Source organism: Phodopus roborovskii, unplaced genomic scaffold (genome assembly GCF_943737965.1).
Source record: "Phodopus roborovskii unplaced genomic scaffold, PHOROB, whole genome shotgun sequence".
Classification (NCBI taxonomy): domain Eukaryota; kingdom Metazoa; phylum Chordata; class Mammalia; order Rodentia; family Cricetidae; genus Phodopus; species Phodopus roborovskii.
The window spans coordinates 15,738,903-15,756,241 of NW_026126629.1; the positions used below are offsets into that span (position 1 = coordinate 15,738,903).

The 17,339-nt window shown below is 49.0% G+C and overlaps 1 protein-coding gene across 1 annotated transcript; it reads right to left on the reverse strand.

Moving 5' to 3' along the window:
• Positions 1–658: 658 nt before the first annotated feature.
• Positions 659–15,546, reverse strand: LOC127238314 (annexin A8). The gene is made up of 12 exons (XM_051206884.1): positions 15,408–15,546; positions 11,560–11,650; positions 10,470–10,564; positions 9,142–9,255; positions 8,465–8,555; positions 7,651–7,730; positions 7,196–7,255; positions 6,617–6,710; positions 6,300–6,395; positions 4,659–4,717; positions 3,257–3,379; positions 659–1,551 (listed from the first exon to the last, which is right to left on the reverse strand). The coding sequence occupies exons 1-12, from the start codon at positions 15,426–15,428 to the stop codon at positions 1,492–1,494; spliced, it is 984 nt and encodes a 327-aa protein (XP_051062841.1). The 5' UTR covers positions 15,429–15,546; the 3' UTR covers positions 659–1,491.
• Positions 15,547–17,339: the final 1,793 nt, after the last annotated feature.

Genomic DNA, 17,339 nt, shown 5'->3' on the forward strand with positions numbered 1-17,339 from the left:
CAGCTTACTTTAATGTTCTGTCTAGCCCTGAGAGATTGGAATTTGGGCTACAAACTGGGAAGGGAATGCAAACTATCATCATTTACAAGTTCTGTCCCCAGAGCAACACTGGACACATGTTACTCCAAGCATTCCCTTAGGGAAATGTCCACAAGTTCTCCCCATAAGGCTCTGTTTCTCACTCTGATCACTCTGTCCATAGATAAAACTGGGACAATGGGTTGGAGGTACATAGACTTGAGTTGGGATCCCGAACACTCACATAAAAGCTGGGCATGGGTTCTGTGTCTAACCTCATCACTGGGGAATGGGAACAGGCAGGTCCCAGGAGCCCACCAGTCAATAAGCTTAGTGGACATAATGGGCTCTAAGTTCACAGAGAGACTCTGTTTAAAAAATGAGGTGGAGAGCCACATAGGGTGGCCCACATCTTTAATCCTAGCAGGCAAATCTCTGAGTTAGAGGCCAGCCTGGTCTGGAGAGCTAGTTCCAGACCAGCCAGGACTACATGGAGAAACCCTATCTCAAGAAACAAATCAACAATAAAAAATTAAGGTGGAGAAGAAATTGAAGAAGACAACTTGATATTGACCTCTGTCCTGGCAGACACACCCTTCACCCCAGCACACAGGCACATACCCCATACAAACCCACAGACTTTTTGAAAGTACAAATGTTTATGATTCTGAAAGCCCAACAAATATTAGCAAGAGTTCTCCCAGCTTTTTCAGGTTTGGAGGTCACAGGAAGAGGACAGGATTCGTGCTCAGGGTTGGGTGCCTTCCTACTCTGCAAGTTTCACCATGGAGGGAGCGAATAGCTGATTTGGCCAATGCCTGGATAAGCCTGAGTGTCCCAGGCTACAGTGAACTTGGGTCAGGACTGATTTATAGTCTAATTAGTGTTATTAGGATGGTGTAAGAATTTTCGTTCACCTATAGCCTAACAATTTCTGGTAAATGAAAGTTACAGACGTCCTGAATGGCAGGGATATGGCTCTTTCTGAGTTCCCATGCTGTGTTTTCTAAGATAGCAGTACTCTTACATACTCCTCCTGGCTTCCTGAAACTTATCAGCTAAGACACCTGCTAGAAATCCATTCATGTTGGCTCCTTCTCCAAAGACCCTGGTTGAGCAGACGGATCAGAGGCAAGGCATTGGTGTAACCTGTGCCCAGGAGCTTTTGTGGGAGGAAGGAATGGCCCACAAGTTCCTGCTGATTCCTTCATGCTGATGTTTCTGTTTGGTCAGAGGTAATGCTAGGGTGGGCATTGTGCAATACCTAGAAATGACTCAGGGGGGAGAGGTGGAAAGATGAATCTAGGCTGGCCTCACCTTTTGGGTCAGAAGCATTGGGTGGGAAGCACTGGAAATTGGGAGACAGAGACTAAAGGCTGGGTGAGGTGTTCCCCCATCCCACCCCAGCCATGATTGGGGTTGAAGCAGCAGGGCCTGTGGCTCACACTTCTTGCCTTTGTTCTTTTGATGTCTTCAGGGGTCACCGCCCACAAGGTTCAGCAGGGCATTCTTGTAGTCACCACTGGTGTCACCCTGCAGGAAGGAGGCACATGTGGGTTAGAGGCAGGTGTTTGGGATATTGTCCTTGGTCTTCGGTTACCATGACTAAGAGTTGTGCTCCTTGGGTGGGGCCTGTGCCTTCAAAGGTTCCTATACCACAGTTATATGAAATGCCACCCTTCTTTCTTCCTTATTTCAGACTAGTCCTTTGAGTCTCCTTTTAATTCCCTGTCCAGCTAAGTTGGGGGGGTGCTTGTGGGCAATGAATCACAGAGACAGGGCCACTCCTAACCTCTTAGACAAGGAAATGCTTGTGGGCAGTTTCCTTATACAGTCAACTGCCCCAGGGATCTTCCTAATGCATCTCCCAGGACCCAGGGGTACAGAGCCATTCGCTTATAAAACATGATTCACATGTATCCAATACCTGTTAGTGCACATTAGGGAGCCATGGCTGAAAGCAAGGAACCTAGAGTCACATAGATCATGGGGCAGAGAAACGTGGGTACTGCAGGCCTGGATCATGACCCTTTCTCTCATCTGTAAAATGCTATTTGTGATGAGGTGCACCTTGTGGGTGACTTAGCAGCAGCATGAGCTGGCCTGTGCTTAGTCTCCTGTCACATCACAAGTTGTCTGTGAAGACTAAAATACAACAAATAATAATTCCAACTCTTCTGTCTTACTGCCCACTTCCCTGATGCCATCCTGCCTGAAAGCTCTTAAAGCAGTATTTTTAAAATATACAGTTGTCCCTCAGTATCAAAGGGATAATAGTTCCAAGACCCCATGGATACCAAAGTGTATATGCACAAGTCCCTGATAGGGAATGCCACTGGCCTTGGATACAGATTATGCACATCCCCCTATACTTTAAACAATTTCTAGATTATTTATAATATCAAATGCAATGGGAATACTATGTAAATAGTCATACCATATTGTTCATGGAACAATAACAAGAAAAAAGTATGTATGTGTTCAATACAGACACATTTTTTTCCTGAATGTTTTTGGTCCTAGATCATCTGAACCAGCAAATGCACAGGATCAGCTATGTTGTAAACTATGAATTGCTTCTCAAATATAGTCAACAATCCTCCTTGGTAGGAGAAGTAGCCACTTGACTGAGTAGCTAAGAAAGACTTGCCATGATTTGACTTCTGGTAATGAGATTGTTAGGGTCTCAATTTGCATTAGTTTCCAGACAGGCTGTTGGTCTCAGTCATAGTGGGTTACCATCCATATACACTTAACACCTGGGACTTTCACTTACTTGAATGTAGCTGGGTCATCACTGGACCTGAGAGTTCTCTACTAGGGCTCCTAAGATCTGGATTGAGAGGGATTCCCGATTTCTACAAAACTACTTATTCCCATTACCCTTTCAGAAATGGTTCCTTTTGTAAGGCTTTGGTATATTCTACAGCTCAAATGCAAAGCCACTTTCTGGGACAAGGGCAGCCCTCTGAGCTCCTTTAGTTTCCACATATTCCCCAGCTACACCCTTAGTTACACTTCCCTCCTGCCTGGTCCCTGCACATGCCCCATGGTACCCAGTACAAGCATGAGATTCCCACTAAGAAGGGATGGTCACCTGTGACATCAGTCATAACACCCCATGTCCCATGAAAGTCTGTGCATGGGGAATTTATAAAGGGCTAGAAGTGCAGGGATGGCCTCTGCTTCCGAGGGGAAAATGCCAAGTTGGCAGTAAACTGGGGAACCTGTGTCTTACCATGATCATGCTGCTGAGAGTTTTGCCATACATCTTCTGGAACTGACCCTTGATAAGGTTTAAATCAATCTCACTCCTTGAAACGATGTTCCTTATTAGTGTTCCATCACGCGTTCCTGCTCCCTGGATGAAACAGTGACAATCAGCCATCATGTCTCACATTTCTTCTCTACCTCTGTAATGAAGGACAGACCTGCATGGGGAATTTATAAAGGGCTAGAAGTGCAGGGATGGCCTCTGCTTCCGTGGGGAAAATGCCAAGAGGAGAGCTTTGGTGACAGTTTTTTGCTTTTCAAAATTCTTTTCCTTGGTGATGCTAGGAATTGAACCCAGGGTCTTGTGCATGCTAGGCGAGTGCTCTGGCACTGAACTGTATCTACAGCCCACCACACAGGGCCTCTCTTTCTCAATCTCCTCACTCACTGGCTGCACCTTTTCTTATTAGAAGCCCAATGCCTTGATTGCTGTATGCATTTGATATACTGCCTCAGGTTCTGGACATAGGACCCTCCCTGTTCCAGGAAGAGTTCTTTGAGTAGCATCACTGTCAGCATTACACAGCTGGCCATTTCAAGAGTAGGACCTTCTGGCTCTCTCTCATACCCAACTAGTGAGTTAGGCGGAGCTTCACGACCAAGGAAATAGCACACTCTCTCCTTCACAGGACGATGCGTCCAGAGGGCTCAGGGATGATGGTATGAGTCTCACTTTAGGTGGTGCCAGCATCATGTACTAGAGAAGATGGGCCCTGACATTAGTCACTTATAATTACTTTAAATGTCCCTCCTCCAGTTTAGTCCCAGTTCCCAACAACTCTACTTGTAAAGAGCAGAGTGTCTACTTCTGTGGCCAGGGCAGCCTTGTAAACAACAAACACTGCAAAGCTAGCACCTGATCATGGGTAAGAAAACTGACATGCCAGATGTGGCAATGTCTCAAGAGTCTGTCCACGTCAAGGGTTTTGGGGTTCCAGTTCTGCCTGCCTAGGGCCTGCAACAACAAATTTGTTCTCAAGGAGGAGGTATAGTGCAATGAAAAATATAACCTGATGGGCTCAAAATGGATGCAAAGGCTCTACCAATTAGCAGCCATGAGACCTTGGACAAGCCTTAGTTTTACCACACTTAAGATGGCAATTGTGAGATGGACCTCACAGAGGTGTCAAGGTTCAGGAGGCCTTCAAAGAACCCCTGCCAATGATCTGCTCAAATGTACCTTCCGGAGATGTGGCTTCCCTTCCCTAGGCCTAGTTTGCCCTCTGAGAATGCAAACCTTTCTGATGCATGAAAGACTAGAGCAAAGGAAGCCCAGAGTTCAGACAGCAATGGCTCTGAGCACCCTGGCTGTGCATTTGGCATCACGTAGGGCTGACTGGAACAGAGGCCACAGCCCGCACAGTTACCTTCATAGCGTAGTGGAGTCTCTCTGCAAAGTAGCTGTGGAGGTTCCGAGTGCATTTCACTGGCAAACAGGAAAATTCTATTAATAACAGCAGGAGGTAGTGCTGCATACACTTGTACTTGTTTATGTGTTCCTGTAGGTGTTAAGGGTTAGTGTTGCGTAAAGGTTGACATGTCCCTTTGTGTGCCACCTAGCTTCAAAAAGAAGGTCTTGTGTGAGGCAGAGAGGGTGAGGCAAGGAGCAGAGCCTTGGGCAGTGGGCACATCTCCAAAAGCCCAGCCCGGCCAAAGGGTGAGACGTGAAAAGCACTGGGCACCAGCGAGGCTCATCTGGAGTCACCCACTTGGGTCTTCTTGAGGCCATCTCTAAGTTGTCACATTCAGGAAGCATTTTCATAAAGAATTTGATGACATGGCTCCACATGGGTTGCCACAGAATGGTGGGTACAGGTCTCAGTTCCCTGTGAGGGGGGACCTCACATTTTGAATTTTTGTGTAATGAGACTTGGCTTTAAGGACTAAGGCACCAGGACTTGTGGCCTGGAGAATGGACCTCAATTTTTTCTTTCCAATAGATGTAATTTTATGGACTGTGGCATCTGTTATTGGGAGATGGTGTTTTCCAAGGCCGTGAGAGTGTGGGTTGTGTGGGAGGTAGGAATGTGTGTAAACTTTGCCTTGATTCTATTTGACTTTGATACTCAACCTTCTGACACATCTGTGACTTTAGGAGTGACTAAGGCTTAAAAAAAATGTACAGGAACTGCCCACCACAGAGTGTAGTCCTGCACACCTTTGCTGTTTGGGAGGCATCAGTACTTAGAGTGTATGGGTAGAATTCTAGGTGACATCAGAAGGTGTGTCTAGATCTTGCAACATAGAATAAACTGAATAAACTTTACCACAGTCACCAGAGCTGGCCTGAAAACCTCAGGTGTTAATAGCTACTGAAGACATAGGGATAGAGAGAGGAGACCTTGGCTGCTGACCTCCACACAGGGTAAGCCTGGGATGGAGGGAAGTGCCTAGCATGGGAGTCCTTATCTCAGATCCATTATGGTAGAAGGTTGTCCTGCTTGTCACAGGTCTCTGCTCTACTGTGAATCTTCCCATACGGTTTCAGCTTTAGACCCAGGATGTGCTGTGAACAGTTATGGTAAGCTGCCTCCATTTTCTGTTGCAGGCAAAGTTTGCCATGTTTCTCTCGGTTGAGACTCAGATCACACACCCTCGTTTCTTCAGTAGCAAATAAGGTAGTGACTTGGTACTTAGATTAGGCCCAGAAAGGTGGCCTTGAGCAGGGCTATAGGAACCCAAGCCGGATGCTCTCTAAGTAGTATATGTGGATAGGACTGGGCCCTGGTCCTGGAGTTATTGTGGTAACAGCCATGTTTACATACTCTTACATACAGACACACACTCATGCCACATGGAGGACTGTATAGAAAGCATAAAGAATAATTCTTAGCAGGCCACACTGAGACTCTTAAGTGCTGTCTGTGGTCATAGGGACCTGGGCTAAAGGGTACAGGTTGAGAGCATTGGGGGTGAGGAAGGTGTCCTTTGGGTAGAGATCCAGTCCTTTGCTATCACCTTCCTGGGCTGTGGATGCTCACGTGCCAGAAGCCAATCCCCCTTCTTACCCACAGTGAGCATGGCCTCCTCCAGTGAACCGTGAGTCTCACTCTTGATGCTATCCTCAATGCTCTTGTTGGCAATTTTTTCATATTCTTCGAACACTATGGAGATACATAGAACACTCATATATGGAGATATACGGAACACTCGAGGGACATATAGATTACATACTCCACATGTATGCAGGCCATCTTTGCCTCCCCCATGGCTCTCTTCCCATGTCTTAGTGACACAAGACTATACACCAGTCCTTCCACACAAAGGAGGAGGGGCCATGTGGCTAGGGTGCCATGTACCCATGCCTTTCCCCCTCTGCCCGTACCTCTCATCAGGTGAGTGGCACTGCGTGTGCACAGGATGGTGATGAATTTCATCTCATCAGTCCCTTGGATCTTCTCGCCTGCTGCATACAGATCCTAGTATTGCGACAGAGGAGGTGAGAGAGAACTCCAGAACCACAGAGTTGGGGCTACGAGTCAGCCTGCATTCACTTGTTCAGCCCAGTATGGCGGCTCACTGTCCTGAGCTCCTGTCCCACTAGTAGCATTGACTCAAGGCTCTTTTTGTCTAGGGCCAGAAGCTACATTAGGAAATGCTCCTTCCACCATTGCTCTGGGAACACAGAGTAACAAGCACTATACCGACAGACAGATACACAGAGAGCTGCATATGAATGAGCTCTGGGCTCAGAGTGGCTGGCTCTGCCAAGAGAGCCTTAGCTCCTTCCCTAGCTTCTCCATCCCCCCCCCCCCCTTGAGCTTCTCAGAAGTCTCACTTTCCTCCTTAGTCACCACAAGGTGGAGGCTTTAAAGTGGGGTCTGTATTAAAGAAGGCTCCCTTGGCAAAGGGGATCGTGACGCGATGCTCAGAATTCAGGCGGTAAGGCCAGGGCAAGTATCACCTGAGCATCTTGGAGGGCCAGTCCTGGGTCCACGAAGCCGCTTATATCATCTCTGCTGCCCTAGGACCAGAGGAAATCACTCTGTAAGGCAGGGAAATCACTCTGTAAGGCACTCTGAGGAAACAGCAGGGCTCAGGGGCAGGGAGGGAAGGACGGCTGCTTCCTGGCCGTGAGGCCTGCAAGCTAGCTGTCCTTGCCAAGTTCCATTTTTGGCATTTGTGTGCTGGGAGTAGATTGGAATGGTGGATTCAGTGGGCTACGCTAGGCCTAGCTTGGCCTGGGGCCACACAAATGTCAAGGAAAGAGAGGCATGGGCTCTGCAGTCAGGACCCATTCTACAGCCAGTGGTCCCAGACCACTGGGTTTCCCCATAGCCCAGCCTTCACTCAGAGGCGTTGCTCAAGAGCTGCTGCCAGGGCCCAAGCCACAGAGTCCTGGAGCCTGGGTTGTGATACCTGCAGGAGGCACACCAGAATCCGCTCCAGATAGCCACTTGTGTCTGCTTGGATATCTTCTTCCAGGTTAGACCCATAGTCTGCAGGAAAACAGAATCAAAGGTATGAGCAGTGTGTGACCCAGGGCCTGCCAGCACCCATTTCCTCCCCCATACCTAGTTCCCACACTTCTCCCCATAGGAAGACACGCTTTTGGCACAGAAGGTGTACATATACAGTTAGATGTCAAAGTGGCAGAGTCTTACCTAGGTAGTCATTCAGACCCCAGAGTGGCATAACTACACAACCAAGCTAAAGGGAGAAACAGACCAGGCCAGGGAACCACACTAAGGCCTTCGGATGGAGACAATTTTATCACCAGGTTCAGGGAAGCCGGGGCCTTCAGACTACCCTGGCCAGGTATACAACGTGGAGGGCTGGCTGGCCTTTGCTTGCTTGGCAAGCTATGCACTGTAAGGGAGTGTCAGGGCTCCCCTAGCACAGGGCGATCTTAGCAGATGACCCTCTCCAGTGTTCTGGCATAGACCATGTGCAGCCAGTAGGCCCATTGCTGCCTCTGTTCCCCAGTACGACCACAGCCCCTAGGGACATGAGCTCAGTTGGGTACATCTCTCTCTCCCCATGTCTGAGCTGTGCACAGTCACTGCTGAGCACATAATTTGGCACTCAGGTACTGGGTGGACCTGTATGAGAAGACCCTCCAAAGAGTTCTTTCCAATACAGCCTAGTTCCCTTGGGAACTGCCTGACCCTAATTCCCCATCAGGCTGCTAAAGCTTTGGGTTTCTACACCACCATCTTTGCGTCCTCCTTACCTTCCTCATATGCCTTCATTATCTCTCTCAGCTGGTTCTTGGTCCGAGAAGCCAGGATTTCAATGATGACCCCTTCTTTGGTTCCTAAGCCCTGGGGACAGAAGCCTCTATGTTTTCTGGAGTGTTCTGCCCTTGGTCTCCTGCTCTGCCTTTTCTGCCTTCTCTATGGCCATGGCTCTGTCCTCCTTTGATGTGGCCTACATTTGGGGCGGGGGATGATATTGAATCCCCTTCTTTGTTTCTTGTGCCAGCTATTGGGGCAGCTGTCTCAGCACCCCTTTAGCTGGGTGGTCTCACACAGGCAGCTCCACCTTGCCATCCTTAAGAATATACTCATCTGCCAGTGAGCCAACCCTGGCCTGAAGGTGGGATTGAGAGCATAGCTGTAAAAGGCATAGATCACAAAAGTATCCTTTACGTGGGACTGGTTGTAGTTTCTGGGTCTCCCACACCGCATACTCTATGAAAGTAGTAGGAGTGGTGGGAAGTAAAGGGTGACTGGGGCCGCCGAGATGGGTTTCTGGCTCCCCTGCATTCCTCCTGGTCCAGCTCTGTTCTAAGAAGTACTGATTTGGGCCAGCCCCACGGCTGGGTGGCTGTTTGAACAGGTTGCAAACCCATTCGTTAGGTAAGCTGGGGCCCAGGTGGCCATTCTAACATGTGGCAAAGTGGGGTACCTTCATGGCATCGTGCAGCTCCTTGGCCTCGTATTTGTATGGCGGGTACATGAGGGCCACGATGAGTCTCTCAAATTTGCCACTCAGCTCTGACTTTAAGGTCTCAGTGAGGTCCTAAGACAGGCAAAAGGAAAGGTGACATGACTTGTCCTCCAAGCCCAGAAAAGTACAGGCAGCAGGTGGGGCCTGGTCTGAAGATCCCTTTCTTCCTTTACACGTGACAGAGTTGTCATGCTGGTGTGGTCTCTTGGGCCAGGACCTTAGCCTTTCTAAGCATCAGCATCAGTGCCTATTAAATGGGGATAATGGAACTTCTGCTTCATACCATTGCTTATGGGGTGAAAGAGATGTGTGACAACTCTGCCAGCAGTCCAATCTTGGGCACGTTCTAAACTCGAGAGAATAGAATTGCCATTGCTTTCAAGATGGCACAATCTGGGGGTGGCAGCCTCATGCTTAACATCAGCAAATGATTCAATATGGGGAGAAAAAAAAAACCAAGTGAGGGAAAGAGGGAAGAAGGGAGAGAAGAGGGAATAGGATCCCAAGATTCCATCTCACACTTGTCACTTTCTAAGGTCATATGTGTCTACAAGAAGCCACCAGGCCACTCTCAGCTGATCTGTACAGGGATTTGTCAGACTTGTCAGTTACAGGCTCTGGAACCTTAGGAAGTTACTCAACCTCTCTGATGTTGAACACAGAGATTAATGTGTAGCTTCGAGGGGTAAGGAAAGGAGTTGCAAATGTGTGGCTTCACTTCACTTGGGGGTTACTTACACTTCATCACTGCTGTGTGTGTGTGTGTGTGTGTGTGTGTGTGTGTGTGTGTGTGTGTGTTTGTGTGTGTGTGTATGTGTGTGTGTGTTAAATCTGTGTCCAGAGCGAGATACTCCAGTCTAGGCACTCATGTCTAGGCACAAACTTCTGGCATTCAGTGCATACCTCCACACTCCTGGCCACAGTGCTCTTAGAGTGCCTGGTGACAGGAGAGATGAGGAACATGTAAATGAACAAGAGAAGCATGTGTCTGTGCTGTGGAACAGAAGGAAGCCAGGCATGTACTGCCGGGGAGCAGGGAAGAGGGAGGTCAGTTCAAGTAGTGGGAACAGACAATGCTGAAGTGGGCTTAGGCTGGATCCTGAAGGACAACTGAGGATTGCAGTGAAAAAGAATAGGGGAAGAAATGATACATGGTCTACCATATAAAACAGAACAGCCAGAGAAACAACCTCAGATGAATTGAAGGATCATTTTAATGCATGTCTCCTGTGAGTATATGTGCATCCTTGGAGGAACTGCCCAGTCTTCAGCCCCACCCTGCTTACCTTGCCAAATTGAGCCTTGAAGGACTTGGCAATCTGCTGCCTCTGCACATTGCTTCTCTTGGTGAGCACATCTATGATGGCCTGCTCATTGGTTCCTGCAGGGGTGTACAGTGTGAAAATCCCCTCTACCTCTAGAGGGGAGAAGGCTGGGGAGGGAAGAGGGGAGATGCCTGCTGGCTGGGCATTGGGACCATGCTACCAGAATAGCCCTGGATGCCTAAATTCCACGACACAAACAAGATGCTCAGCTAGCTCACCTCTTGGTTCCCCACTTCCAAATTACACAGAGTTGGGTGTGGCTCAGACCTGATGTCATAATACAGAAACCAAGGACGGGGCCTTTGGACACCGTCCATGGGCCTTTGAAGTGGGGCCAAGTGAGATGTATTCAAATCTCTTCCCTTGTGTTAGTCGCATCAGAGCAAGGTCATGACTAAAAGTCCAGACCATTGTGTCTGAGCCCCTGCCCTGTAGGCCATGGACAAGTAGGCTCATCTCCTGAAGCCCCATTTGCTCAGGTGGGAGGCACAGATTTCATAGGTAGTAGTGGGTGTGAGAGAGAATTTGGTATAGGCACCTCTGGGAATGGTCGTTCTTTTTACTGCCCTAACTCACTAGGCAGAGCCAGCTAAGGGGTGACTGGAGTGAGACCAAGTCCTAGTACAAACCAGTCCTTTTCCACTCAGTCATGCAAGGGTGGTGCTATAAGCAGTTGGCCATCTGGACAGCCAACACTGGGCAGAGAACAAGCTGCAGAATCCATGTGGCTGGTACCCCTGGTACAGCATCTAAACTCCCATCCCCATGCCCACAACAGGCCCTGTGCCAATCCATCTTCTGAATCACAGTGACACAGTATGTCCAGAGTGCTTGCAGCCATTTTACAAATGAGAGATCTCAGATCGACAGCCTCCCCTGTCACTGTCACCTGAGAACGGACAAGTCACCCATCTCAGAGCTGGCGTGATTCTCTACTAGTGGAGTCACTCAAAATAAAATGGGCACACAATCTATGCCTGTGTATCCCTGGTATCTCCTTCCTCGGGATGTGAGGGTGTGGGACTCCAGTGGCCAGGCCACAGTTACTCACCAATCCCCTTCATGGCTTTGTAGAGGGTTTCTGCATCAGGGTCTGGATTGAAGTGAGAACTGCCCTTCACAGTGACACCCTCCTGTTCAATCTGCAAAACAGCCAGGCCTGCTCACTGTGGGATGTACAGGATGTGCACCCCGTTAGGCTAAGGACCTGTCCTGGGCACTGAGACCAATGAAGCCTTGTAGCACAGTGGCTGACCTCTCTGGCAGGAAGGTGAGGCTGGGAGCAGAGCTTGTAAAAAGAAACTTCCTCAGGGCTGGGGAGACTGCTCAGATGTTAAGAACACTGGCTATTCTTCCAGAGAACCCTTAGTTTGATTCCCAGCACCTACAAGGCAGCTCACAACTGTCTATAACTTTAGTTCCAGGACCTCTGAGACTCTCACACAGACATGTAGGCAAGCAAAACACCAACGAATATAAAATAAAAATAAATTACACACACACACACACAAACCACCTGTCGACTGAGAGCAGGTCACAGACTGGTCATATGCACCTCTGTACAGCAGGATGGGTAGAAATGGATTTGTAAGGAATGACTTCTAAAAGCTGAGTGGCTGCCTAGGAAACGGGGAACTGGACACAGGTTTCTCTTTGCAAGGAAGGGTCTTAGCCTGTCCTGGCCTTTCCTGTGATGAGGTGTGGGGTATTTCGGAGGATCAGGTGCCAAGCTGGGCATATATCTCTCAGGCTCATGTAGTTTGCAAGGCCACAGGATCATCATATTGGGCAGAGGGTTACATTTAGGAAGAACTGTAGGATGCCCAATGGATTATGAAATAAACTTGATAACCAAAGTCCAAAGACCCTTGTCTTACAAGCCTCTAATCCAGGGCATGTGCCAGGGCCACTTATATGTGTGTACAGTATAATTTATCACATGCTTAGGGTGGACAGACTTTCTAGTGTGTGCTTTAGGGGAAGGAGTGGCAAGGAGTGGAAGGAATTGGGGGGCAGAACTGAATGAGGGAGACCCAGGTCCTCCAAATGGAGCGAAGATTAGTGAAATCCATCCTGGTCATTCGCTCACCTGCTCAACAGCTCCTTAGTTGTCCACATCCACCCATCTGCTCTCCTACTTACTCATTAGCCCACCTGTTCACTACTTCTCTGTCCGAGCTACACAACCCTTATACCATCTTACCCCCCTTACCCTTCCTCCCCGCTTCCTCTTTCCTTCCACTCCCCATTTCCCTCCTTTTCCCCATGTTTCCTTTCAAGCATCTGCCACCCATCTCTCCTTTTCTCTCTGCATTGACTCATGTAGCCATCCTTTAACCCAAATCCAAGGTTAGATCCTGAAAATATAGAGCAGGTCCCCGAGGATGGTATATCCTTAAGGGTCCTTCGTTTGAGTAAGAAACAAGACATCTCTCTGTAGCCTCTGCTTGATTTTCACATGTCCAGAAATAGATCTTCACGTTCCATCGATCGTACCATGTCATATAATAGGAACTGTTGGGAATAATTCCTGGGAAAATTTTCTCCAGTGAGCCAGTGTGATCATAGATGCTGCCCCATTGTCCACACACACTTAGTCCTTGGGAGGCCATGTGCTGCTACTACTAGAAGGCCATTTGAACATCCCCTCTGAAAAGTGCACAGCTTACCCTCTTCCCCAGCATGTTCCATGTCACAGGCCAGGAGGCTGGGCTTGGTGGAAAAGCTAGTAAATGGTGTTGCTGGCATTTCACCCATAGCCTGACTCAGAACCTGAGCTCTGTCTACCTCTTCCCACTCTACAGATGAGTCACTCTTCCCCAGACACTGGGTTTTCTTGGAATGTTTCCCTGCAGAGAGCCTCACCCATAGGCAAGGAAGTCTTCTGGGAGTATGGGTGGGGAGCATCTAAGTTCTCACTTCCTAGCTTTACTCCCTGCTCCGAATTGGCCTCAGAGATCTATGGATTGAGGAGCATCTCCCATATATTTCAGGGACCAGTATTTGTCAGCAGCCCCAGAGCTGGCTGGAATATCAACACATTGAGAAATCTGTCTCACTTTCCTTGCTGAGGTTTCTCTAGAAAGAGGGCAATGTTCTGGGGGCCAAAGATCAGACACTGTCTGGACTGGAGATCTGGAAGTCAGTCTTAGGCTCCTGATGGAGCTACCCTGAGGCTGGTGAGTCCAGACAGACATGTTCCCAGGCAAAAGGTAATTCAGGCAGTCCTGGATGTTGTGTCCAGAACACCTTCTGTCATGGGCACGCAGGAGCTGCCATACTTTCACCTGATTCCTTTACAGGCTCCTCATCAAGAGGGCCACAAGAGGCATCTGTTCTGAAGACAGCCCCCTGTGACTGTCTTTCACTCCCTTCAGCCCTGTTACTGATCCAGTTTTGTGCTCACAGGACATTTGGTTCTCACTGGCTGCCCAGCCAGACACAGAGGCCAAGTCAGCTCCCCCAAGGGTCAGTGGTCTGGGATGACTGAGTCTGCATCTGGGCTCAGATTGCCCAGACCCAAACACTTAACAAATGTGGCAACTTTGGCACCTATTAGTATACGTGAGTCTCAGTTTCCTCACTTGTGTGTGAAGCCATGGCTACCTGCCTTGCTGTGAGGCTCTATTGATACTGAATGGGAGATGACATAGGAGTGTCTCCACACAGAAGGTTCTGAGAGTGCCAGCATCATCATCCTCTGATCATGTCCCCAAGAGTTTAGTCCTTATCCCTGTCCAGCATCATCAGGCTAGTTGGGCCAGGATGGGACGGTAGGAACTGCTTAACACTGGGATCTTGCAGGTGTGTCCACCTGCACCAGCAGCTGCTGTAAAACTGGAGACAGCCGCTGTGCTGGCTGCTGGCTGCTTTCCCTGAGGGTCAGGATGACAGCTCCTTCCACCCTGCCTTCTAGTCTGTCCTATCTGTCCAGAGCCCAGAACATCCACTCCTACAGCTATTTCTGGGTGGTGACACAGCTACACAAATTTCCCTGAAGCTGGACAAGCTTGAGTCTTCTGACTACAAAGAGCCCGAGGGCTGCTGCAGAGACCTGGCTTTTCTAGTCTGAGCTTGCTGTCCAAGGAACCTGAGCAAGCTGCTTGGTGTCCCAGAGCCTCTGCTTTCTCTGAAAGCCTTCCAGCTGAGATGAGGAAGGTGTGTATCAGTGCAGCTCTGTGACTGCCCATGTGGTGTTCCAGCTGTGCATGGCTCCCTTGAGCTAGGCCCTGCTGCCAACTCCCCCTTCTCCCGACTTTGATAAATAAGCACTGGTACACTTTGGTATGAGTCTACTCCCTTTCATACCTTGATCTGTGGGTATTGCTAGTTTCCTCCAATGGCATTGTGTCCCCCAGAGTGTTCTCTAGCTTAAAGTGTACCAGCGGCCCCCTATTTTTCACAAGTTAGGCTCCAGTTCCTTAGCCTGTTATTCAAGGCCTTTGATGCTCCCATTCTGGCTGCTTCTCTGGTCTAGATCCAACCTACTCAGAACATTCAAACCACACAGTGCGATTTTTCTCCAAAGCTTCACATACCACTACCCCATGCAAGGGGCAGCCTCCTGGAGCCTCTCCAAGCACAAACAAATGCACACTGCACCCATCCACAGGATCCCTTCTCCTAAGTGGCCTTTTCCCTGAAGAAGTCTCCCTCTTTGCATTTCAAGGGTTTCTTTTTTTTTTAAAAAAATTGTTTTACTCTGAATTGTCTTGCTTTTTACATCCCTGCAGTAACTTTTCTAAGCATGGGCAGTTTGTTTGTTTTTGTTTTTCTCTCAGCTTCCTCATCAGGACTTGGCCTAGCAGGTTCAGCCTTTACTTTTTTCCCCCAACCCCACCAAGTGCTCATGAACCAGCACTGTACAGGGACCCAATTCCCCAGATTATGCCCACTTACCCAGGCTTTCCACCAGGCCATCCTGTTTGCCTCTCAGGTACTTTTCCCAGGGAGATGAAGATTCACTAGTTGGCCTCTACTCAGTGACTGAACACATCTACTCCCCGGCTAGTAGGTGCGGTTGTGTACATAGGCCCAGGCCCCACCCAGTGCTTCCTCCCTGCCACCTCAGGCATGGCTTGGCTCTGTGCCCCTCTTCTGACTCCCAGGCCCCACCCAGCCACTGCCCAGGCTAGCCCTGAGGATCACATCATTCACTGCTGCAAATGTTTGGGCTGTGGCTGTCACATAGCTTGGAAACTCTGAAGTAGCTTTTGAGAGACAACTTGGTAAACATGACTACAGGTCTGCTCGACCTCAGTCACAGAAGAAAGGAATCCTTCATGGAGCCCTTCCATTTGCTAACATCTCTACATAATTAACAGCAATGAGTTCAGCAAAGGACAAGAAGACAGTAACCCCGCCCCCATTCACTGGTGTACCCTGTGTCTAAATCACTGATGTGCAGTGTGTCTAAACCAATGGGAAGTACTGTGTCTAAATCCCCCGTCAACCACCCTGGAATGCTGTTCCCTTGAATCATTATGACGGTCCTAGGAAGCAGTATGAATTCCATGTGCCAGAGGGGGAAACATCCCCAAGCACCTAGATAATTGGCTCATATGGCATGTCCTGTGGGAGCAGAGGCACTGTCTGCCTGCTCTCATAGGCTGGGAAGCTGTTACCTCCCACTGGGGGCCTAGGATATGCTAGTTGCCAAGGAGAAGGAGGACCATTACCAACAAGAGGCTCATTTGGGGGATTTGCCTATTCTTCTTGGAATGTTCCTCAGAACAACTCTCCCTCTGCCACCCCTTAACTAGCTAGCTCCTACCCACTTTTCAGTGTGAAGTCGCTGCCTCTGGGGGCATCACCCAGTTCCAGGAAACGGTTCCATGGCGACTTTTCAAATCTAAGCAGACCTTGCATAATGGCCTTTTAAGACTGGCCTTACAGTGTGAAATGGTCAAGGTCCCCACCCTGACTCCAGTGTTCTTTATTCTACATGTAGAGTCTTCAGTCTGCTTCTTGTGTCATGAGCTAGAGTGGGGAAGGATGGCAGGCAGAGTGGAGGCGGGGTGGGCAGGCAGCTACTGAGAAAACCGGAGAGCCACTGAGCAACAGTGCTGGGAAATGTCACCAAAGGCAGAAGGCTTCAGCTGCCTCTCCTCCACAGTGTGATGGGGGACCCATTCCAGGCCTTTGGAAGCTTGGATTCCCTGCATTTTTAGGGTTAGTGTATACTCATCTTGTATGCATTGAGATGCTTCTACCCAGGAACATACAGGTGAGTGTTTGGAGCTAGTGATTCTGGAACCAGAAGGGTCTGGCCACAAAGTCTGGCAGTACAGGTGACTGAGATGGGTAGAGGGGCCTTAGGTTAAATGCCGGTCTCTGTAGGGACATTTGGGCTCAACTATCCCACCCATGTATCACCTATTAAGTTTCATGTCACCATGTGCCTCTGGAATGATATAGCACCCCCTTATCTACCCAACACATGTCCACATTCTTCTTTCCTGAGCATTGGAGTCACACAGAACTTGAATGCTTAAGTGCATCAAATTGGATCCTCATATAGGAATTCACTGTACCCTGTGATTCCCACCACTTAGCAGGGCCCTGGGAGGACCATACAAGAAAATGGCAAATGAGCACCCCCTAGGATCTGGGAGTGTTCAGCATCCAGGCCCTAATCCAACTGAGTGCTGTGGTCCCCAGGTCCTACTCTATGTGTCATCCATGTCTCAAAGTTCAGAGTGATGCTTTGGTTGCATGCTAGGCACTCAACTGAGTGCATGGTGCAGACTTGTGTGCCTCTAGCCCCGGAAGGGGCATAAATAGTTCTTCACATTAGAGGTCAAGGCCTAGAGTAGTGGTTCTCAACCTTCC